Raw genomic sequence first — 25,000 nt, 5'->3', positions numbered from 1 at the left:
GGAAGCTGTGGCTGAAGTAAATAAATATGAAGCTGCTTCTTCTTCTTCTTCTTCTTCTTCTTCTTCTTAAAAAAACAAACAGAAAGAACAGATTCGTGTTCAGACATTTTATTTCCCCTGACTGTGTCTGGAGCAGGGTTTAATGTCGCTGTGTGTTTATTTGCTGTCAGGTGAGGTCAGGTGATCAGCCTCCACTTTACATATGGGCTGAGTCTCTGTCTGTCTGTCTGTGTCTCTCTGTCTGTCTCTCTCTCTCTGTCTCTGTCTGTCTGTCTCTCTCTCTCTCTCTCTCTCTCTGTCTCTGTCTGTCTGTCTCTCTCTCTCTCTCTCTCTCTCTCTCTGTCTGGGTCTCTCTCTCTCTCTCTCTCTCTCTCTCTCTCTCTTTCTGCCTCTCTCTCAAACAAAGAGTGTGTTTAATACAGGACTTAAACAGACTAATTGACGAGCTCTAAACTCAAGAACTCTGAGATAAATAAAGTTTGGTCAAAAACAACAGCATTTCATCTCCAGACTTCTCCAGAGTGGGTGTGAACACTGGGGGTATCAGCGAGAGTGTGGTGAGAGAACAAGTGCAGAAAAGAGTTTAGAGCTCATCATTAGTCTGTTTAACTAAACACACGGGCTGTAATTATTCCTATATTAAACACACTCTTTATTAGAGAGAAAGTCTATATAAAGTAGAGGCTGATCATCTGACAGCAAATAAAACATTCCATAAACCTTACACCATCACGATCTGACATTATATTTTAATGTTATATATGAAACATTCTGGGCAGCGAGAGGTGAAGTGAATAAGACTGAGTATCTCCTCATCATGGCCCCTGTTAGTGGGTGGGATATATTAGGCAGCAGGTGAACATTTTGTCCTCAAAGTTGATGTGTTAGAAGCAGGAAAAATGGACAAGTGTAAGGATTTGAGTGAGTTTGATGAAGGGCCGAATTGTGATGGCTAGACCACTGGATCAGAGCATCTCCAAAACTGCAGCTCTTGTGGGGTGTTCCCGGTCTGCAGTGGTCAGTATCTATTAAAAGTGGTCCAAGGAAGGAACAGTGGTGAACCGGTGACAGGGTCATGGGCGGCCAAGGCTCATTGATGGACGTGGGGAGTGAAGGCTGGCCCGTGTGATCCGATCCAACAGACGAGCTACTGTTGCTCAAACTGCTGAAGAAGTTAATGCTGGTTCTGATAGAAAGGGGTCAGAATACACAGTGCAGGACAGGTCAGGGCTTAATAAGATAAACCTAATGTTATAGAGAGACTCATGACACTGTGTAATCATTTTTGTCGTGTTGTTCACAAAAAGACTTTGTATTTATTCTCTGCATCTCTTCCTTACACACTTCTCTTGTCACTTCTTATAAGTATTTCATCCTGTAACAGGAAATTAAACAGCATTAACTCTGTCTTTTATTTCTCTCCCTGTGTGTGTGTGTCTGTGTGTGTGTGTGTCTGTGTGTGTGTGTCTGTGTGTGTGTGTCTGTGTGTGTGTGTGTCTGTGTGTGTGTGTGTCTGTGTGTGTGTGTCTGTGTGTGTGTGTCTGTGTGTGTGTGTGTCTGTGTGTGTGTGTGTCTGTGTGTGTGTGTGTCTGTGTGTGTGTGTGTCTGTGTGTGTGTGTGTCTGTGTGTTTTTAAGAAATCCTCAACGGAGTCCTGAAGAGTGTGAAGAAGGATGGGGAGTGGAAGGTAACGTTAGCCGGGTTTGATTCTAGCTGTAGTTTTGGTCATGTGATTAAGTTTCAGTCACTAACAGTCATCTCTTTCCCCACAGGTACTTATTGTTGATCACATGAGCATGCGGATTCTGTCCTCCTGCTGTAAGATGTCTGACATCATGGCTGAAGGTGTTACCAGTGAGTAAAGTTCTCATCATCTCATCATCTGAAGATAAGCACAACACATCATGAGTTCTTATGATGCATTAAAAACTGTCTAAACTGGGTCTCCCTTTTTTCAGCTATTTATAAAAATATAAATATGAATTTACTTAAATTCTTTCAATGGAATAATAATAATAATAATAATAATAATACTTTTAATATTTTATTATTATTATTATTATTAAGAATAATAATTATTTATTTATTCATCATTTTTAAATGTATATGCAGAATTAAATATGAATTAATTAAAAAGTATAAAATTAATTAATTAAAATGCTTTTTTGTTTGTTTATTATTATTATTTACTATTATTTGAGAAGATAATACATTAACTTCAATTATAACAATGGATTAGTTATTTTATTATATTTTATTACATAATTAATTATTTAAAAAGACATTTATATACAAAATTAAATATGAATTTAAAAGAATAAGGTAAGTTGATTAAAATATATTTATTTGTTTGTTTCTTGATTTATTATCTATTATTATTATTATTATTATTATTATTATTATTATTATTATTATTATTATTATTATTATTATTATTATTTTAAAAGAGAATACATTTAATTAAATTGTAATAATGGATTATTATAAAGAGAAAATTTTAATATAAATTTAACTTAAATATAATTTATTTTAAAAAGTTAATTTATTTATTTTGTATTATTATTATTATTATTATTATTATTATTATTATTATTATTATTATTAAATCACTTCCACCTAGTTCTGAAATGATACAAAATGCAGATCAGCTCTATACGCTGTAGTGCTCCTGTGAATAAAATCATTTTCTCTCAGTGTTCTTGATCAGCTCTTCTCATCACGTCTTTTCCCTGCTCTCTGTAGTCTTCCCTCGCTCTTTAACTCCGTGTACAGAAACAGGTTTGAGATCTCTCACTGTCTAAAACCCACCGCATCTCCTTCTTTTTGTTTCTTTCAGTCGTGGAGGACATTAACAAGCGGAGAGAGCCCATTTCCAGTCTGGAGGCCATCTACCTCATTTCTCCTCTGCCAAAGGCATGCGTCCTTCACTCCCTTCATTCACACGCGTTACTGATTGTACTACTTGGAGGTTTTTCCATCACCTCTTTATTATTATCCACTGACTGTGTTCTTTCCTCTCTGCAGTCAGTTCAATCTCTGATCAACGATTTCAAAGACACGGCTTTCACGTACAAGGCTGCGCATATCTTCTTCACCGACAGTAAGATCACACCTGACTAAGTTACTTTTTGAGCATTCAGACACATCATTATTAATACATTATTAATTGTAAGTTTCTGTGGTTAAAGAGAATTAAAACCCTTCAGGACATACTGTTAGAGCACTGTTTATCATTGGTTTATTTTTCTTTAACTGCACGACTCTGAAGTGTGTTCTCTGATGAGTCTCACATGTCTGTTGTCTGACCCTTAGCTTGTCCAGACGGTCTTTTCGCTGAAATCGGGAGGTCGAGAGTCTCAAGAGTCATCAAGACGTTGAAGGAAATCAACGTGGCTTTCTTACCCTTCGAATCCCAGGTGTGTGATTTCTCTTCTCTTCCTTTTATTTCAGAGCATTTTAGACACATGCTCTCGTCATTCTGAAGTTCGTGTCTCTGTAGTGTTTCTCTTGCGCTTCTTTGCTAGTTTTGTTACTAAATAAGAAAAGAAAAGAATATAACTTTAGTATCGTGTATTTGGGAAAAATGACTGGAGCACTAGAATGTAAAGAGCTGATCTGCATTTCAGATCATTTCACAACTAGGTGGAACTGATTTAATAATAATAATAATAATAATATTTATTATTATTATTATTATTATTATTATTATTATTATTATTATAAACAAAATAAATAAATTTAAGTTAATTTATTTTTTTACATTTTATATATTTTCTTTTTTTAATAATTTAAGTTAATGTTATCTTTATAAATAATTATAATAAATAATTATAATATTAATAAACAATGAAATCAGCTGAATCACTTTTCATGTACAGAGAAGAAGCCTTTATTATCATCACCACCACACGTACATTACAGCACAGTGGAATTCTTTTCTTCACACATCCCAGCTGAGGAAGTTGAGGCAGGGGCAGTTATGATGCCCCTGGAGCAGAGAGGGTTAAGGGTCTTGTTCAGTTACCCAATAGTGGAAACTTGGCAGTGGTGGGGCTTGAACCCTGATCCTCCGATCAACAACCCAGAGCCTAAACCACTCGATCTACCACTGCCCCACGGTTTAGGCCCCGCCTCCTTCCTGGCGCTGACGCTGGTCTAGTGATCTCAGTCTGTACGTCCTTTCGAGCAAAATACAGAGCAGTGTGTGATACAGCGTCAATAAAACACGTTAACAAGTACGTTTCCAGCTCCAGTGCACTAATCACACAAGCTTCATATCAAAATGCTGCTGTCGATGTCGATATTGTGGAGATCAGTATTTCCCCAGACGGGGATGCTGAAGGATAACACTTGCTTTCTTCGAGTCACGTGAAGCCAAATTTCTGTGTACACGATCTAAAAGATGCACATGAGTGACTAGTGTCATTTTTTCCTTATGTATAATATTCCGTGATTTAGTGAACATAGCTTCCATATTTGTTATTAGTGTTACTAGCATTAATGCTTGAAAGGGAGGGAAGTGGAACAGTAAGATTACAGGGTGAAGAGGTGAAGAAGGTACAGGAGCTTAAGTACTTTGGGTCAACATTCCAGAGTAATGGAGAGTGTGGGAAAGAGTGCAGGCAGGTTGGAATGGGTGAGTTCTTTGTGATGGAAAAATATCAGCGAGAATCAAGGGGAAGGTGTACAAGACAGTGGAGGTAGCAGAGCTGAAGATGTTGAGGTTCTCTTTGGGAGTGACACGGTTGGACCGGATTAGAAACGAGTACATCAGAGGGACAGCTCATGATGGACGTTTGGGGGACAAAGTTTGGAGGACAGATTAAGATGGTTTGGACATGTCCAGAGGAGGGAGAGTGAGTATATTGGTAGGAGAATGTTGGACATGGAGCTGCCAGGCAGGAGGCAAAGATGAAGGCCAAAGAGGAGGTATATGGATGGAATAAATGAGGATATGAAGCTAGTGGGTGCAAGTGTTGAGGATGCAGAAGATAGGGATAGGTGGAGAGAGATGATTCACTGTGGTGACCCTTGAAGGGGAAAGAAGAAGAAGAAGACTAGCATTAATGCTGGTATATTGTTAGCAAAATTATACACCATGATCGATATCATATACTGTAAAAATATCCTGACTGATTTGTATGTGTTTTTCATCTTCTAGGTGTTTACTCTGGATAATCCCAGTTCGCTTCACGCTTTCTACAGCCCCTCTAGTACCAACCTGGACGAGCGATCCAAAATGATGGAGGCTGTGGCCGAGCAGATCGCCACGCTGTGCGACACGCTGAAGGAATATCCAGCCATCTGTTACCGCCAGTACGTACCCTCTCTATTCCTCTTTCACTCCCGGCTTCAACGGCAGCTGGATAATGTTTATTTACTTTAGTGGTTAGAAGACAATGTAAGGGACAGAGGAAATCTGATCTGTTTGTGTGTTTTTGTATTGAATATATAATTGGTTCATCGAAAGAAGAGAGCATTTTAAAGCCTTTAATGGATATTATTTAATCTCCGTTCATCATAGAGTAATAAAGTTTATTCTATATATATGGTTCACAAAGTCTAAACTGTTGAGAGAAATCAGTTTTAGGTTTTATTTTTGCTTCATTAAAGCGTTCAACTGAGGATTTATGCCTCATATAGTCATAGAGTACACAGTGAAATTTCTTCTTCCATGTTCAAAGCCTCTTCTCTGTTCATGAACCCGTTCATATTTCTCATATCATCTTCTCTCAGGGGTCCGAAGGAGAACTTAGCGCTGGCTGAGATGGTGCTGGATCGCTTGAACGCACACAAAGCAGATAACCCAAGCATGGGAGAGGTGAGACGCTCAGACTGTACAGGAGTCAGACTGATTAGATGTCAATGATTTACCAAAAAAGGCTTTTAATTGTGTTTCATATCAAACGAAGTATCTGGAGTATCTTCTCTCTGCCTTTATTATCTCCTTTTCTCATCTTCTTATTCTCTCTTCTTTCCCCCTTTGCATTCTTCTTCTCAGCTGATACTTTCCTGGGCTAAAGGTGCGTAACTGAACCTGCTTGCTTTCACTCCTTCCTTCTCTGTCTGTCTATCCCAGTGTGCATTAAATCTTTATTTTTCTCAACTATGTTTGTTAAACAGCCCTCATGGTTAAGACCCATGTGTCACCTCACTTTAATATAATTCTCAGATTGTTATTAATGTGTCTGGTTGTGTGCTGTTATGGGAAAATAATCAAAGCGAGGTCATTTCCCGAGGCTTGGTTACTCTTACCACCAAGAAGTTGAGTATTTTCCAATTACAGCACGTCTTGAAGTCTTCTGTTCCTCTTGTATAATAGCAGTTTGCTAATGATGCTAATGATAATGTTGGTCATGGTTTTTATCCATTTTTAGTTTTATTTAATGTTGCGGAATGTTCCACAAGACATGTGAGTTCCTGTTGGTACTTACTTTATGGCAGATATAAACAGTAGTTCCCTCATCCACTTCTCTTTTATCTCTCTCTTATTAGAGTTAATAAGACCACACACACACACACTTTGTCATGTTACTGAGAAACCCGGAAAGTCCTGAAGACTTTCTTGTGTTGGCAAACTTACTAAGCCCTAACAGAGGAGACTCATTTCATTAAAAAAAACAAACACACATCATCCTTACCAAAACCTATAAGCAGTTTTATTTTGTTAAAATAAAAACACATTTTAATCAGCTTAGTGTAGTATTAGACTTGGATTATGGACCTTGGGTAGATGGGTTGATAGATAAATGGATGGATGGATGGGTAGGTAGATGGGTTGATAGATGGATGGGTAGGTGGATGGATGGATGGGTAGATGGATGGATGGATGGATGGGTAGGTATATGGGTTGATAGATGGATGGATAGATGGGTAGATAGATGGGTGGATGGATGGATGGATGGATAGGTAGGTAGATGGGTTGATAGATGGATGGGTAGATAGATGGCTAGATGGATGGATGGGTAGGTGGATGGCTGGATGGATGGATGGATGGATGGAATCATGACTGTATGACGTGTCTGGGGTTAGCACAGGCAGAAAATTCAGGAGTACTCACTGATACCCTTTTTAAAAAGGTCCAGCTTGCCTGAAAACTGGCTGCACCAACACGGTCTATACAGCCGTCCATCCTAGGAGGAGGGAACGAGTCGGGTTTAGTGACAGCGTTCATTTTAGCGTTCATCAGTACAGAAAGAAAATGTTTTAATTTCAGGCCGAACACCAAAGGGTGTGTGAGAGTTAGTTGGTGTTTAAGCAGAGACTCTTGCCTCACGATTGGACACTCAGGGTTTGTTCTGCCTAATAGAGGCATGATCACCTACATCAAGGTCATGCTTTAGTAATGTTGTGTAAGACGTCAGCAAAACAAATCTTCTAGGGCTTTAATGTCCTCCTGGAGAGATGCAGGCAGATTGAGAATCAAAGCTGCCTCAGAGCTGCTCCTGACCAATCAGATTCGATTATGCTGTTACAATGATCTAAATGCAGATCTTGGTACTCATTGTTTTTAGCATATAGCCTGTATATGAGTATCTGGATGGTGTGTGTCATGATGGTTTTACTGTGTGTGTGTGTGTGTGTGTGTGATGTCAGGGCACGGATAAAGCACGCTCCCAGCTGCTTATCGTGGACCGTGGCTATGACCCCATCTCTCCCATCCTGCATGAGCTCACCTTTCAGGCTATGGTCTACGACATGCTGGACATTGATCAGGACATCTACAGGTGAGCAACGATGACGATCTGCACTGGAAAAGTTTTTTAAAATACACAGCAGACATGTTTAACACGGACTATCTAAACATATTATAGTAGCTAAGGCGTTCATTAGAGTCAGAATATTTTGTATTAAGTATAATCAAGTGATTTGGAGCTAAAAGGAGATTTTCATGCATGAAAGGGTTAAAGCTGCATTCTTCAACAAGAAGTGTTGGTAACCTCTGTATGTTCTTCTGTTCGGTTGCAGGTATGAAACAACGGGACTTGGGGACAACAAGATGAAGGAGGTTCTGCTGGACGAGGATGATGAGCTGTGGGTGCAGCTCAGACACATGCATATCGCCGACGTCACCAAGTAAGAGCATCATGCTCACTCGCTCATGCTCTCTCTCACACACTCACACACACTTCTTCATCAAAGTTGACACTATGACACTACTGAAACCACTAATCATCCGGCCCCTGTGCTAACACCACACCCTCCTGCTTTCAGGAAAGTGACTGAGCTGCTGCGTACCTTCTGTGAAAGTAAGAGGATGAACACGGACAAAGTACGGAGTTTCACATTTAACCCCCCCCCCCATATTTTTAAGATATTGAATTATTAAAATATGAACTGAATCGTTTTATGGCAGATTCAGTGGTATGGTAAATACATAAAAATATTGAATCATTACTGTATGAATCAAATCATTTCATAGCAGATTCGGTGGCATTGTTAAATATTGAATTGTTATCATATTTGAATAATTGAATTGTATTGTAACAGGGTCAGTGATATTGTTTAATAATGAATCGTATGGTATATGAATTGTCTCATAGCAGATTCAGTATTATCTTCAAATATTGAATCATTAACATATGAATCGATTCTTTGTGTTAGCCTGAGGTTTGCATCAGGATTTAATGATGCTCATGTTATCATACCATAGAATAAAGCGCAGCACTAAAGTAGAATTCGTTTACTGGACAATGACGTGGATCATCTGATGTCCGCTGCTGCTTTTTTTTTTTCCTAGGCCAATCTGAAAGATCTGTCTCAGATGCTGAAGAAGATGCCACAGTACCAGAAAGAGCTGAGCCTGGTCAGTGTTGAGTATCCGTGTAGTGTTTTCCTCCATGCTCTCGAGTGTGTGTGTGTGTGTTAACGAGTGTGTGTTTGTCCTACAGTACTCCACTCATCTCAACCTGGCAGACGCCTGCATGAAGAAATTCAAAGCCTCTCTGGATAAACTGTGTGAGGTTGAGCAGGTTAGCGACGGTTCCTTCACTCCTGTTTACTCAACGCTTCCTAAGTACAGCTCTTCCTGACTGCTGACCTCTGCGTCTCTGAGAACACGTCCTGTGCTGCTGCTGTCTGAAGAGAAAAATAACTCGATTTCTTCATACTTTTGCGCTTAACTTCCCCTTTACAACCAACACTCATCTACTGAGTTTATTTTTACGATAGATTAGTCACACAGAGCTAAAAATGTGCTTTATCACTATAATGTATTATTCTTAGCCATAGTTAGCTTCCTAGATAATGACTTATTTGGACAAATAGTTAGTCAGCTAGCTTGCTGCTAATTCTGGCTACTATTTTACGTAATATTTACGTAATTAGTTAGCTTAATCTTTAGCTTATGCCTTTTGTGCCCTATACTTTTTTACCACACAATTATTGTAATTTTAACTAGCTTGCTATGAAATTTGGCTTCTAATTTAGACAGCTAATTTGCTTACTAATTCAGACAGCTAGCTAGCTAACTGGTTTATAAATTAAAACACTCTGATGTTAGCTAGTTTGCTAGAAACCTGCCTACTGGTTTTATTTACACAATATTTAGCCCAGTTTCAACTAGCTTGATACCAAACTTTACAGACTATTATAGTTAGCTTTACATTTGGGTAAATTGCTAGTGGTCTGGCTGCTGCTTTCAGTTACAGAATAGAATGTCACCTAATTTAAGTTAGCTAGTTTTATCCGCACAATGTTATAGCCTAATGGTGCTAGCTTACCATCTACTAATACACTAGTTAGCAAACAGATTTAGCACGCTTGCTAACTAGTCTAATTGCAGCTTGCTACTGCATCCTGGCTACTAGTGTTTTTTTTTTTTTTTTTTACACAAAAGTTAGCATATTTGCAAATGTGACTACTTTTCTAACACAGTATAATCGTTTGTTTTATATTTAGCTAACTTGCTAGCAACATTTGATACTGCTTTACTCAACCAGCAGTCTGATGTTAGCTAGCTTGCCATCAAAATGGTTTTTAAATTAAATGCCATATAATAATTAGCATTATTTTTAGCTAAATTGTTAGCCGCCTGACCACTGCAGTTACAGAATAGAATATCCTAATGTTAGCTATAAACTGATAAAAAATGGATATTGAGAGTTTTTCCTTATTTGTAAAAAATGATAATTGTAGCAGGGCAACACAGTGGCTTTGTGGTTAGCACTGTTGCCTCACAGCAAGAAGGTCATGGGTTTGAATCCCGGGTTTGAACAGGCAGGGGAGTTTGCATGTTCTCCCCGTGCCTGCGTGGGTTTATTCCGGGTACTCCGGTTTCCTCCCACAGTCCAAAAACATTAGGTTGGTTTGTAATTCTAAATTGCCCATAGGTGTGGTGAAAGTGTGTGGTTGTCTGTCTATATACTGTCCATCAGTCCATGATGGTGACCTGTCCAGGGTGTACCCCTGCCAGCAATGTGTGCTGGGATAGTCTCCAGCAGACCCCTGTGACCCTAATTAGGAATAAAGCGGGTATAAAAAATGGATGGATGTTGGCTAGCATGCTAATGACCTTGTTTACTGGTCACAGTGGTTAGCTTTATATTTAGCTAGATCTTTTTAGCTAGATTTTGATCTATCTGCTACATAGTTTACACAGTGTAATAGGTAGCTAACTACTGGATAATCTTACACAGTATAAATGCTTGATGTTAGCTAAATTGCTACAGTCCTTAGCTACAATATGAAGATTACATTTATGTTTAGCTAACATGCTAGAGAACTGTAAGCTGGTTGATTTACTCAGACTAATGCTTAGCCTAATGTTAGTTGCTTGCTAGCAACCATGACTCGGGATTGTCATGATATAATGGTTAGCTTTTTGGTTAGCTAAGCTGCAAACCTTCTAGTAACCAGGCTACTGATTTTAATTATACAGTATAATGTTAGCTATCTTGCTACTGGTCTCTGAACACAGGCAGTGTGTGTCAGTGTGTTATAAACAGGATATAACAGCAACATCACAGTGGTTTTGACAGATTTTTGTGGACGGCCCTTTTCTCTTTCCACTCACTGAGCGCGAGTCTCTTAAATACACACACGCACACACGCACGCACACACACACACACACACACACACAAAAAAAAAAAACAGCTCATGACGTAAGTGTTTTATTTATTTATTTTTTTATTTTTTTTCTCTGTTCAGGATCTGGCCATGGGCTCCAACGCAGAGGGCGAGCCTCTTAAAGACGCCATGAAGAGCATCGTTCCCGTCCTGCTCAATGCGGAGATTCAACCCTACGACAAAATCCGCATCATTCTGCTCTATATCTTCTACAAGAAAAAGGGTACGGCTTCCTATGGCTTCACACACGTGTTAACGGGCAGAAGACAGTGCACACACACACACATACACACACACACACACACTGTAGTTTGTTAGTAGTGTTATTACTGTACTTAGGGTGTGAGGGGAGACGGATGTGTTCGTGTTGTGCTTTAAAAGTATTGGCACCCCGACTTCTCTGTATTAGAAAAAAGAGCAAAAAAGATTAAAGGTCTCTTACATCTTTATTTATTTATTTATTTTAAATCTAAAATTAATTTGACTTGGAAGCAACTTTAAAGCTAAACTTCACTATATTGCCAAAAGTTTTGAGACACTCCTCCAAATCATTGAATTCAGATTATTGTTTTTTCAGGGGTTGGGCTCGGCCCCTTAGTTCCAGTGAAAGCAACTCTTAATGCTTCAGCTTCATACCAAGACATTTTCATGCTCCCAACATTGTGGGAACAGTTTGGGGATGACCCCTTCCTGTTCCAACATGACTGTACACCAGTACACAAAGCAAGGTCCATAAAGCCATGGATGAGTGAGTTTGGTGTGGAGGAACTGGACTGTCCTGCACAGAGTCCTGACCTCCACGCCATAGAACACCTTTAGGATGAATTAGAGCAGAGACTGTGAGCCAGGCCAAAACTGGGACATGAGTTGTCCTGTCCTTTGCAGCTATAACAGCTTCAACTCCTCTGGGAAGGCTTTCCACAAGGTTTAGGAGTGTGTTTATGGGAATTTTTAACCATTCCTCTAGAAACACATTTGTGAGGTCAGGCACTGATGTTGGATGAGAAGGTCTGGCTTGCAGTCTCCCCTCTCTGTGAAGTTCCTCCACACCAAACTCGCTCATCCATGTCTTTGTGGACCTAATTTGTTCTGAAACAAAAGGAAAAGGTGTGTATCGGGATACGGGGATGGATGATAATATCGTGGGATGATTTCTCCAGATGATGAATGCATATGTGTTAAAAATAAATAACAATAGTATACAAGTCCTTGTGAATGAACGTATTAAAGTGAGAGCGTTGAGATAAACCTGTGATTTAAAGCTACGTGTCTATTTATTTATTTATTTATTTATTTATTTATTTATTTATTTATTTAAATTGGCACCTTCTGACCAATCAGAACGGAGGATTCCTCAGCGCCGTGGTGTAATGTGTAATAACTGACGATCGTTTGACCCCCACAGGCATCGCCGAAGAGAACCTGACCAAGCTCATCCAGCATGCTAACGTCCAGTCGGACAGTAACATCATCACCAACCTGCAGCACCTCGGCTGCCCCATCATCACCGGGGTGAGTTTCTTCTTCCGCTCAGTCCACGCCCACTACGCAAACATCCTCACTCACTACGTGCTTCCTGTTGTGCTTCACAGGGTGCGAATGCTGGGAAATCTCTTCCAGAGAGGAAAGATCGGACCGGAGACACGTACCAGCTCTCCCGCTGGACCCCCATCGTCAAAGACATCATGGAGGTACGCTTTATATATATATATATGCGAGAGGAAGTACGATGCTAGCAGTAAAATGTCTCTGAGACGCGAGTCAAATCTTTTCAAACATCATTTACAGAACATCATCGAGGACAAGCTGGACAGGAAGCAGTGGCCGTACCTCTCGGATCCCGCGCCCATCAGCACACAGCAGACCGTAGTGAGGTACGAGGAGTGTGTCACTCACACCGTTTAGTTCACACGCTGGTTTACGTCTGCTGGTCACAGTTTAATACGAAACAAAACCCAGCTTTTTATATTAGAGAGAGACTACAGAGTGTGAGCTCCTCTGTCCTGAAGACTTGCTGTTCATCTTCTCTGTCTGGTGTTAAACTCAACAGCAGCGCACGGTTCGGACACTGGCACAAGAACAAGGCGACGACGGAGTACCGCAGCGGGCCTCGCCTCATCGTCTTCGTGATCGGAGGAGTCACACACTCGGAGATGCGCGCCGCTTACGAGGTCACTCGCGCCACTGACGGCAAATGGGAGGTTCTGATTGGTGAGTTTGATTTATAAACTCGAGTGCGAAATAACAATATAGTCTAATACAATCAAAATAACTTACTGACTCTTCATCTTAATCTGTGTGTGTGTTTTCATTTGTGTATGTGTGTGTCTCTGTGTGTGTGTGGGGGGGGGTATGTATGTGTGTCTGTGTATGGGGGTGTGTGTGGGATATGTATGTGTCTTTCTTTGTGTGTGTGTGTGTGTGTGTATGATTTCACATATGTTTTTACAGACCCTTCAACTGCCTTTATTTATAGAACTCCATTTTTGTTTTTGCTTGTGATTTTGAAATTCTTTGTACACACACACACACACACACACACACACACACACACACACACAGAAAAGATATTGTAGATAGAGATTGTGTGTACGGACTTTTGCACCCAGTCAGGAGTGTGTGAGTGTACAGTAGTGTAATATAGATGTATGTTATATACATGGTGTGTATTTCGGGAGATGGTTTAAACATTTTCTGGTTTTTATTTCTGATTTTATTTGGTCTTTGTTCCAGGCTCCTCCCACATCTTGACCCCGACCAGTTTCCTGAACGATTTGAAGACCCTGGAGCAGCCAGCACATGCGTCCGCTTAACCTCAGCACCTCCGGGCTCCTGAACCTTCAGCACCATGCCGTTACACGTGTCCCCTGTTCTGTCTAATCCTCAATCTGATGATCCTCAGCATTTTCACAGCTTTCTTCTCTGTTGTTTTTAATGGTTCTGGAGAACACAGTGTGGATAGAAATGTTTCTGCTATTTAAATAATTTAATAATGACATTGACCAAGACGCTGGAGACGGAGACGTGTGTGGGCGGAGTCTCGCTGATCTACAGACGTCTGCTTACTGCCAGCTGGTACAGACACTGGGTTGGAGAAAAGCTTTATATATACACACACACACACACACACACACACACACACACAGGATTCCTAAAAAAACCATCTGTAGCTTATAGACTGCCTCTGATTATTCTCGTTTTATTCTTATTTTAACTTTACAGTATGCTCAGCTAAAGCATCTGCACTTTTAACAGGGACACAATCTCTCTCTCTCTCTCTCTCTCTCTCTCTCTCTCTCTCTTTTCCCTTCTCTATCCCCTCCCTCTCTCTCACCGCCCCTCTATCCCTTTATCTACCCCCCTCTCTGTCCACCCCCCTCTACCCCCCTTCTTGCTCGCTCCCTCTATCCACTGTCCCCGCTCTCTCTATGCAATCTCTCTCTCTCTATCTCTCTAGCTTTATCTCTCCAGGTTTATCTCTCTCTCTCTCTCTCTCTCTGTATAATATGATGATAGTGTATAATAAGAACATGTCATGTATTAGCTTTTCTTTCTTTTCTTTTCTTTTCTTTTTTCAGTTCCCTCAGTCTAGATAGTGATGTTATGAAGCATTTTCCCTTATCGTGGTTTTATCTTACTCTTTTTTTTTTAATTTTATTTAACTGGTGCACTCTTTCTTTCTTTCTTTCTTTCTTTCTTTCTTTCTTTAATATTATCACGAGTTGGTTACTTGGTTTGTTTTTTTTTTTCTCATTTATCTTCATGCTTTTTATTAAAACCTAAATAAACTCTTTATTCAAATCAAGGATGGTTCAGTTACACGTGTCCCCTGTTCTGTCTAATCCTCAATCTGATGATCCTCAGCATTTTCACAGCTTTCTTCTCTGTTGTTTTTAATGGTTCTGGAGAACACAGTGTGGATAGAAATGTTTCTGCTATTTAAATAATTCAATAATGACATTGACCAAGAAGCTGAAGACAGAGACGTGTGTGGGCGGAGTCTCGCTGATCTACAGACGTCTTAAAAAAGATCAGTGCGGATACAAAATAAAATGATAGATAGATAGATAGATAGATAGATAGATAGATAGATAGATAGATAGATAGATAGATAGATAGATACTTATGATACTTTATTCATCCCAATGGGAAATGAACAACTTCCAGCAGTATCCACAAGCATAGATAATAAGGTAATAAATAAAAAAAACAAATAAAATAAAAAATATAACAAAACAAAATACTAGAATTTCAGGGTACAAAATATCACAAAAAATTGTAAAATCAATTGTTGTAATGACGATAAATGGAGTAAGTCCGTTAGTGCAAAAAGCTTTGAGTAAACGTCTGTATAAAATATCAATAAACAATGAATATAAACTGTGAAGATAGATAGATAGATAGATAGATAGATAGATAGATAGATAGATAGATAGATAGATAGATAGATACTTTATTCATGCCAATGGGAAATGTAGTGCTTAATAACCAAAACGAAAGAAAAAGAAAAGAGAAGAAGGTGTATATAAAAATAGATGGATGCATGTAGCAGTAAATTAAAGTTAAAGTGAGGATATTGTTGTTCAGTGTAAACATCGGTATGTAGCAGCAACATTAGTTACTGTCACAGCAGAATCCAGATCTGTTTTTCAGATACTGTAAGTATGAAAGATAATGAAAGAGTCCCATAATGCCTGTCCCATTAGTGCTTTAAAAAAAACAATTAGAAGAATCTTGTACTGTATTCTGAAGTGGACTGAAAGCTAATGAAGAGAGGTCAAAACTGGGGGTAATATCAGGGGGTAATTTTGGACCATCTGTAGACGTGCAGTGAACCTCTAGGGGGCGCCGCGCATCGCTGTGACTCCAGCAGGAGAAGCAGAAGAAACTCACAACCCTTACAGCGTTCTGTAGCCAATAGAATTCGAGGAAATTTCTTATGGGCGGGGCTTACCGTCGCGTCCACAACACGTTCGGCTAAGCTTGCTAGCTTGCTAGCTGTGTTGTTCATGCTAAGTTATTATTATTAAATATCCAGACTTTCTTATATTTCAGAACTACAGGAGGAGAAACATGCCCGTTTTTAACGGAAAGCAAGACGTCGTGTTTGTACGTATTTATATATATATATATTTTAAAAATAAAAATTGTAAAAGCTTGTTTGAGGCTAGCTAGCTAGCTAACTTTTAAGTTTATGAATTAGCCGCTTTTCTAGTTAGCAAGCTATGATAAAATAATTACAGCGAACTTGGGGTTTATTGCTGTTATTGCTGATTTATTACATGTTTATTAAGACAGATCGACTCTGAGTACACACTCCATTCGGAGATACTTCACTTATTTTCCTTGTACTTTTTGACAATTGACTTTTTCCCCTCCCTTTTTGTCATCAGTTCATTAAAATCTGTGATGTGATTACACACGATCTGTCTGACGATATTTAGAGCAAAACAGGACTTCGTGTTTGAAGATCTTAATCATGAATTAACACAAAAAAGCCTGAGGAACAGATGAGCCCTTCCTGTTCCAACATGACTGCACACTAGTCCATAAAGACATGGAGGAACTTGACTGTCCTGCACAGAGTCCTGACCTCAACCCTACAGAACACCTTTGGGATGAATTAAAGCGGAGACTGTGAGCCAGGCCTTCTCGTCCAACATCAGTGCCTGACCTCACAAATACGCTTCTAGAGAAATGATCAAGCCTTCCCAGAAGAGTTGAAGCTGTTATAGCTGCAAAGGGCAGAAGAACTCCATATTACATTCATGTGCATGTAAAGGCAGACGTCCCAGTTTTGTCCTGGCTCACAGTCTCAGCTCTAATTCATCCCAAAGGTGTTCTATGGCGTGGAGGTCAGGACTCTGTGAAGTTCCTCCACACCAAACTCACTCATCCATGTCTTTATGGACCTTGCTTTGTGCACTGGTGCACAGTCATGTTGGAACAGGAAGGGGTCATCCCCAAATAAGGTTCCCACAAAGTCGGGAGAATGAACTTGTCCAAAATGTCTTGGTATGAAGCTGAAGCATTAAGAGTTCCTTTCACTGGAACTAAGGGGCCGAGGCCAACCCCTGAGAAACAACACCTGAATTCAATGATTTGGAGGGGTGTTCCAAAACTTTTGGCAATGTAATGTATGTTGGTCCTCAGTAATCACTAATTGCTTATTAAAACCTTTTGCAGTCTGATTACATTGAATTTGTTTCCTGAAAACATAAATTTTTAAAAAGTCACAGTTTTCCTTTGTGCCCTGTGTAGTAGCAGCTCCTAGTGCCTCTGTATTTGTGACCCTGTCCTCATGGATGCTCAGAAGCTTATCACCGCTTAGAAAAAAAGGTTTCAGTTTTTTAAAGGTTCTGCTTTCAGGCTGATAACACAAGGGTTTCGTGAAGGTTTCCAAGTAGAATTTCTGTAGGAAGCTAGAACAATCCGAAGAAGACGAGGAGTATAGGCAGTGAGGCGTGTCCTCGGACACACGTCTCAGTCTGACGCTGTAAACTAACCCTTATCTCTGACCTCTTCTTCAGGAGGAAGATGATTTGCCGTACGAGGAAGAAATCATCAGGAACCCGTACTCGGTGAAGTGCTGGATGCGCTACATCGAGCACAAGCAGAACGCCCCCAAGTCAGTGCTGAATATGATTTACGAACGAGCGCTGAAAGAGCTCCCGGGAAGGTCAGTGCTAGCTTTATAAAAGTGTTATTTTTTGTTTATAGGCTCTTCCATAAGTTCAGCATCATAGAGGTAGTGTTTATTCATTTATATAACAAACATTCAGGATTCTTTTATTGTCCAGGGAAATTAGAGCAGTCATTACAGTACGATTCACATATAATCTGGTGCAGATTTTGCAGATCTTATTCCAAAAAGATTCTCCTATTAATGTTTGTGTGTCTGTGACAGTTATAAACTGTGGTATAACTACCTGAGAGAGAGGAGGAAGCAGATTAAAGGAAAATGCATCACAGATCCAGCGTATGAGGAGGTCAACAACTGCCACGAGAGAGCGCTGGTCTTCATGCACAAGGTAACCATCCAGACGTCTGGACATCTAACCAGAGCAAAGTTCTGACCAAACAGAGACCGTATAAACTATTTTGTTTACTCCGATGTAACCTGTTTAATTTTTGATGAAAGTGTTCCCCACTTCAGTGGCATTAACACGGCTGTCACATGGTTTAACTCTTTCCTCCCCGGTTTCTGGACAGATGCCGAGGATTTGGCTGGATTATTGTCAGTTCATCGTGTCTCAGTGTAAAATCACCAGAAGCCGTCGCACGTTTGATCGAGCGCTCAGAGCTCTGCCCATCACACAGCACCCCCGCATCTGGCCCCTCTACCTCAAATTCGCTCGGAAGTTACCCCTGCCTGAGACGGCCATCCGGGTTTATCGACGATATCTCAAGGTGTGTGTGTGTGTGTGTGAGAGAGAGAGAGAGAGAGAGAGAGAGAGAATGTGCTGAAAATCTTCCTGTAACAAAAAAAGGGTTAAATTCATACAAAGATATTCTTTACTTTTCACTTCACTTATATACCACAAGTCATTTTCTGCTGTGTGCGTGTGTGTGAGCGTGTGTGCATGAGTGTGTGTGCTGAAAATCTTCACCTGTAACTAACAAATGGGTTAAATTCATACACAGATACACTGATCAGGCATAACATTATGACCACTTGCCCAATATTGTGTTGGTTCCCCTTTTGTTGCCAAAACAGCCCTGACCCATCGAGGCATGGACTCAGTTGTGATGGCTAGACGACTGGATCAGAGCATCTCCAAAACTGCAGCTCTTGTGGGGTGTTCCCGGTCTGCAGTGGTCAGTATTTATCAAAAGTATCCTTTAAGCCCTGTAAGTTGTGAGGTGGGGCCTTCATGAGCCAACTTACAGGACTTAAAAGGACACTTTTGATAGATACTGACCACTGCAGACCGGGAACACCTCACAAGAGCTGCAGTTTTGGAGATGCTCTGATCCAGTCTATCCACCATCACAATTTGGACCTTGTCAAACTCGTTCAAATCCTTACACTTGTCCATTTTTCTAATACATCAACTTTGAGGACAAAATGTTGACTTGCTGCCTAATATATCCCACCCACTAACAGGTGAGGAGATCATCAGTCTTATTCACGTCACCTGTCAGTGGTCATAATGTTATGCCTGATTGGTGTATTCTTCGCTTTTAAACAAGGCTTAAATTTACTTATAAACCGCAAGTCACCATTTTCTGCTGTGCGTGTGTGTGTGTGTTCTGCTCAGCTTTCTCCAGAGAATGCAGAGGAGTACATTGATTACCTGCACTCTGTAGGACGGCTGGATGAGGCAGCGGTGCGACTGGCGGCTGTGGTCAATGACGAAGGTTTTGTCTCAAAAGAGGGAAAGTCAAACTACCAGGTCAGTGTGTGTTTTAGTTCCTATGTGTGTGTACACAAACACACAGCTTATAGAAAACACTTTGGGGTGTCTTTAGGGTTTCAGCCTCGTTTGATCTAAACAAGACGGTCAGTTTTAGGCTTTAGGGTTTAAAACTCTGTATATCAGAGGATCATGAAGAAGCGCACACTGAGGTATACTTCACATACAGTAAATAAAATAAAGGACATACAGTATATTAGAACCTTGAGGACCACAGGTATACTTTCATGTACAAACTCGTTAGCCAATAAGTTACAGAAATTAATGATAAGTGATAATTTACATCACTTTTTTAGGTTTGATGATGAAATGTATCATCAGTTTGAACTTCTGTAGCAGGAGCTACTTCCTGTTTGTGTGTGTGTGTGTGTGTGTGTGTGTTTTTTTTAAATAAATAAATACAATTTTCCCAGTTGTTGATGAACTACTACTATTATTATTATTATTATTATTAATAATATTTATTATTATTTTTTAATTATTTATTATTTTTAATTATTATTTTTTATTTATTTATTTATTTATTTATTAATTTATTATTTTTAATTATTATTATTATTATTATTATTATTATTATTATTATTATTATTATTATGTTGAAGCCAAACATGCATTGGGTTTACTGTTAAATAATAAAAAAAAAAAACAGCAAAAACTTCTCTTCCACCTCTTTCCCAGTTTGATGACATGAAGTTTGATCTAAATAAATCCTAATGATGTTCTTAATGACATTCACACTAAGCTCTGGCGTGTCTTTTTGCCCCCTTGTTGTAGCTCTGGCACGAGCTGTGTGACCTCATCTCCCAGAACCCAGACAAGGTGACCTCTCTGAACGTGGGCGCCATCATCCGCGGTGGACTCACGCGCTTCACAGACCAGCTGGGAAAGCTCTGGTGCTCGATGGCTGATTACTACATCCGCAGCGGACACTTCGAGAAGGTACTGTACTCTCTGCTCCACTCTGCTACATGTTCATCAAGCTCTAAAGTCTTTGCGTTTACCTTGTCGCGTGTTTCCCACGTGAAGGCGCGTGACGTGTACGAAGAGGCGATTCAGACCGTCGTCACCGTGCGAGACTTCACTCAGGTGTTCGACAGCTACGCCCAGTTTGAAGAGAGCATGATCGCTGCCAAGATGGAGACCACATCTGAGCTGGGTCAAGGGGAAGATGGTAAGAGATGAATAGAAAACGAGTGACGATGTCGTGATGAATCGCGCAGATGTTGTGACAGATGTGGCGCTTTCTCTCTGCTGTAGACGACATCGATCTGGAGTTGCGCCTGGCTCGGTTCGAGCAGCTGATCACACGCAGGCCGCTTTTACTGAACAGCGTGCTGCTGAGGCAGAACCCACACAACGTCCACGAGTGGCACAAGAGGGTCAAACTCTACGAGGGAAATCCTCCACAGGTGAGCGGACATCTTAAAGTCACCTGAAAGTGAATCCACACGATCTCTTCAGCTCCAGATTTCTCTTTAGCTCCAGATTTACTCTGACTTCTTTAGTATTGCAGAAGATAAAATATCAAGAAAGTCTGTTTCTACCAACCCAGATTTTTCTGTTATCTTGTATTATTACATTATTGAAACATTATTAGGCAAATAAAGTTAAAATTACAGCTATTATTATCTGTTTATTTGTCACTTTCAAAGTTAGAGGCCAGAAAATACCAAACTGCTCCAGGGTATTACTGTCATGATCTAAAATGGCAGATCCCGTCCCATAAGGTTTCAGTTTTCAGCTGCATATTGAAGATTTTGTCGAAAAATTATACTGAAAAAGCAAATGAATGAAAAATCAAGTGAATGTAATTAAAACCAGCTTTCAGTCAGACCCCAGATCATTTCACTTAAATGGGACAGGAGCAAAAAATGAATAATTAGTCTGCACTAGGTAAACTTTAACCCCATGGATTTGCCGTACATGCACACACAAGTCAGGAGGTAGGGTGCGTCTTATTTCCTGAAAGAAACTAATAAATAAAGGAATGTTCATTGATTTTTATCTACTTCCTGAACCTCCTTTCCCATATCCTGTCACATCAGCATTCAGAATCTAACTTACGCTTCACCTGAAACATAAGCAAGGTCTGAAGTCTGATAATGTGCTTCAGAAATTCTCCTTTAGACCGATGATTGTTGTGACTGACGTTTATTTTTCACATGAAACTGGTCCTTCCCTTTTTAAATAGGATCCGTTTTGTGAACACTAATTCATGTTGTTTTGTTTAGATAATAAACACCTACACTGAAGCTGTGCAGACCGTGGACGCTGTGAAAGCCACAGGGAAGCCTCACTCACTCTGGGTCTCCTTCGCCCGCTTCTACGAGGAGAACGAACAGCTGGACGATGTATGAAACAAATACAACCTCTCGCCTGTCTTCTGTGCTCAGTCTTTCAGCACTGCTTTGATGATGATGATGATGATGATGATGATGATGATGATCTTAAATCTCCTTTCAGGCCAGGACCATCTTCGAGAAGGCCACCAAAGTGAACTATAAGCAGGTGGACGACCTGGCGGCCGTGTGGTGTGAATACGGGGAGATGGAGTTACGGCACGAGAACTATGACCAGGCGTTACGTATACTCAGGGTGAGACGCTGAACACATACGTCTCGGTAACATCCAGGCCATGCTGCACGCTGAGATCTACACACATCTACGTGAATTTCTCGATACGCTTATTTTTATCATCGACCACTTTTACGTGCATGTGATGTCACCATGTGTAATGTCACTGTCACCATAGCAACAACACGTTTCCACATTCATTCATCCTTATTCATTCATTAAGAAGAAGAACATGTCCTGCTAGATTTCAAACCCTTATCAAGCCTATATATATATATATATATATATATATATATATATGGGAAAGAAAGCAGATTAGCAAATACATAATCCACCTCGACTCATCACACTTAATTAAGCCTCTCTTTGGATCACTTGAACATATGACGTTACAGCTTAACCTCTGACTGATGCAACTCACTGACCCTGAAGACTCCTATTATAAATAATAAATAAATATTTAAGTACACGTTTTAAATGGGAGAGTCAGTCATACACGTCCCTGTTCAGGTTATGAATCACAGCGAACAGATTAATATAAACCTGCTGTACATCTCGAAATTTTTGGGGATGTGTAAACTGAGAGGTGTTTTTGCAGCTCTTGACGATTTATTCGGCCAAACATCGACTGAACTCTATTTACGTGTTTGAAGCACACGACATACTATATATTTGGATTGTTACACAACGGAAATTGACCCAGAGTGCTTTAGAGTAAGGAATAGAGTATCCAAAAACAATGACACCAGTATAAACTTAATCCAAACGAATCAAAAGCCAAAAAAAATTTCAGACTAGTTAAAAATAAGCTTCAGATTTAGACTTAAAATGATCTACAGTCTTACATTCATTTTAACTTTAATACGGCACTTATTTTAAATACAAAGATTTAGTGATTTAATATAGCAGTCCCTTTTACTTAGTGTCCAATAGTAATGTGTAGAAATGTGTTCAGAAACCTTTGATCTGCTGCGTAAATGCTGACGTGCCTCAATTGCTACCTTATATTCCCTCAACGGTTGTTGTCGTCTCTTCACAGAAAGCCACGGCGATCCCGGCGAGAAAAGCCGAGTACTTTGATTCGTCAGAACCGGTGCAGAATCGAGTGTATAAATCCCTGAAGGTCTGGTCCATGCTGGCGGATTTGGAGGAGAGCCTTGGCACCTTCCAGGTATCAGTGAATTACAGAGGAACCTCGGCATGCCAATGCCCTCTCTTAGGAATTTTCACCTAAAGAATTGAAATTTTGCAAGAGGCATTTTCGGCATATTTTTGGCTGGCTGGAACGGATTATCTGCATTTACATTATTTTTTATAGGAAAATTCATTTCGCAATACAAATTTTCTCCTTTCCTCTAAATTCCTATGCCGAGGTTAGACTGTACTATAAATGAAATACTGCTTTTAATAGTAATTGACATGTTTTAATAAGTTATGTCTTCCTGCAGTCAACTAAATCAGTGTATGATCGCATTATTGACCTGCGCATCGCCACGCCTCAGATCATCATCAACTACGCCATGTTCCTGGAGGAACACAATTACTTTGAGGAAAGCTTTAAGGTAAGACTTCAAGCTAGGATTGTTTTCAAATTGTTTGGCAGAAATGTCTTCAAGTGTCGTGATAGGATATTTTTTTTTTACTGCGTCTCGCACCTCTGAATCTCTGCCGTGTTTCAGGCGTACGAGCGAGGCATAGCGCTCTTCAGGTGGCCCAATGTCTACGATATCTGGAACACGTACCTCACCAAATTCATCGATCGCTATGGAGGCAAGAAGCTGGAGAGAGCGCGAGACCTGTTCGAGCAGGCTTTGGATGGATGTCCACCCAAGTTCGCCAAAAGTAACGCTTGATTCAATGAGTGTGGTGTTTAAATAGGGTTTTTTTATTGCAGGAAAACGGAAAGATTCCTCTATTGATTTTACAGTTTCCAACCCCCCCCAACCCCCCCAAAAAAACAAACAAAACAAAAAATAAAATACAATAAATAAATAAATATCACAAGTAGATACAATGGGCTAACAATAATGTTAATTAATTGTTAACAGACCGTTAATTTTTATATTTTTAAGATTTTTAAAAATCTATATTTAGTATATAAAGTAATTTAAAAAAATTATTTATTAACTTATTAATATTTATATTTTTATAAGCAGAGTGCTTTAGAGTAAGGAATAGAGTATCCAAAAACAATGACACCAGTACAAAGTTAATCCAAACGAATCAAAAGCTAAAAAATTTTAAGACTAGTTTTAAAAATGAGCATCAGATTAAGGCTTAAAATGACCTACAGTGATTTCATGTAACATTTCTTTTTTCCCTACTTAATGTCCAATAGTGAAGAAATTGTAATAAAACTTGACAAAAAAAATAAATAAATATAAAAAAAAAAAAAATAAATATCACAATTAGATACAATGGCCTAACAATAATGTTAATTAACAAAAAATTTTTTATTTTAAAAATCTATTTATTATATATATATTTATTTATTTTTTGAGTTAGGGAAATTGTGAAATCGAAAGAGGAAAATATCTTATGTTATACATTTTTCATTCACACACTCATGTACGTAGGTAAACAGTTTGAATGAAATCTGAATGAAAATCTGAGTATTTCTACGTTCTGTCCCTTTTTTCCAGCCATCTACCTGCTGTATGCTAAGCTGGAGGAGGAGTACGGACTGGCCCGCCACGCTATGGCCGTGTACGAGAGATCGACGCAGGCCGTGGAGACCGAAGAGCGCCACCTCATGTTCAACATCTACATCAAGAGAGCCGCAGAAATCTACGGAGTCACTCACACCAGAGCCATCTATCAGAAAGCCATCGAGGTACGGTGCTGTCCGTGCATCACAGGCTGCAGGGCTTCATCTGGAGCTTGCAGAGCAACATCTGGATTCACTGAGGTTACGAGTTAAATCAGGACACTGTGCTGGGCTG

The 25,000-nt window shown here is 39.7% G+C and overlaps 2 protein-coding genes across 2 annotated transcripts in view; both read left to right on the top strand.

Annotated features, from left to right (window-relative positions):
* Positions 1-14,212, top strand: part of stxbp2 (syntaxin binding protein 2) — a 14,503-nt gene extending 291 nt beyond the window's left edge. Inside the window, exons 2-19 of the mRNA XM_058378280.1 lie at positions 1,637-1,686; positions 1,772-1,853; positions 2,836-2,912; positions 3,024-3,099; positions 3,312-3,415; positions 5,161-5,315; positions 5,736-5,820; positions 7,596-7,726; positions 7,968-8,075; positions 8,214-8,271; positions 8,740-8,805; positions 8,891-8,971; positions 11,149-11,290; positions 12,473-12,579; positions 12,660-12,758; positions 12,856-12,941; positions 13,118-13,278; positions 13,801-14,212. Of these exons, the coding sequence (XP_058234263.1) occupies positions 1,637-1,686; positions 1,772-1,853; positions 2,836-2,912; positions 3,024-3,099; positions 3,312-3,415; positions 5,161-5,315; positions 5,736-5,820; positions 7,596-7,726; positions 7,968-8,075; positions 8,214-8,271; positions 8,740-8,805; positions 8,891-8,971; positions 11,149-11,290; positions 12,473-12,579; positions 12,660-12,758; positions 12,856-12,941; positions 13,118-13,278; positions 13,801-13,880 (1,748 nt within the window). The 3' untranslated portion in view covers positions 13,881-14,212. The remainder of the gene's footprint in view (positions 1-1,636; positions 1,687-1,771; positions 1,854-2,835; positions 2,913-3,023; positions 3,100-3,311; positions 3,416-5,160; positions 5,316-5,735; positions 5,821-7,595; positions 7,727-7,967; positions 8,076-8,213; positions 8,272-8,739; positions 8,806-8,890; positions 8,972-11,148; positions 11,291-12,472; positions 12,580-12,659; positions 12,759-12,855; positions 12,942-13,117; positions 13,279-13,800) is intronic.
* A 1,801-nt stretch (positions 14,213-16,013) lies between these two features.
* The window catches only part of xab2 (XPA binding protein 2), an 11,569-nt gene continuing 2,582 nt past the window's right edge, over positions 16,014-25,000 (top strand). Inside the window, exons 1-14 of the mRNA XM_058378279.1 lie at positions 16,014-16,176; positions 17,598-17,746; positions 17,975-18,098; positions 18,280-18,477; positions 19,329-19,463; positions 20,259-20,423; positions 20,511-20,655; positions 20,742-20,893; positions 21,716-21,835; positions 21,948-22,079; positions 23,098-23,229; positions 23,507-23,620; positions 23,738-23,900; positions 24,701-24,891. Of these exons, the coding sequence (XP_058234262.1) occupies positions 16,141-16,176; positions 17,598-17,746; positions 17,975-18,098; positions 18,280-18,477; positions 19,329-19,463; positions 20,259-20,423; positions 20,511-20,655; positions 20,742-20,893; positions 21,716-21,835; positions 21,948-22,079; positions 23,098-23,229; positions 23,507-23,620; positions 23,738-23,900; positions 24,701-24,891 (1,956 nt within the window). The 5' untranslated portion in view covers positions 16,014-16,140. The remainder of the gene's footprint in view (positions 16,177-17,597; positions 17,747-17,974; positions 18,099-18,279; positions 18,478-19,328; positions 19,464-20,258; positions 20,424-20,510; positions 20,656-20,741; positions 20,894-21,715; positions 21,836-21,947; positions 22,080-23,097; positions 23,230-23,506; positions 23,621-23,737; positions 23,901-24,700; positions 24,892-25,000) is intronic.

Source organism: Hemibagrus wyckioides, linkage group LG24 (genome assembly GCF_019097595.1).
Source record: "Hemibagrus wyckioides isolate EC202008001 linkage group LG24, SWU_Hwy_1.0, whole genome shotgun sequence".
NCBI classification, from domain to species: domain Eukaryota; kingdom Metazoa; phylum Chordata; class Actinopteri; order Siluriformes; family Bagridae; genus Hemibagrus; species Hemibagrus wyckioides.
The sequence above is the reverse complement of the archived record's forward strand: the minus strand, read 5'-3'. Positions and strand labels throughout refer to the sequence as shown.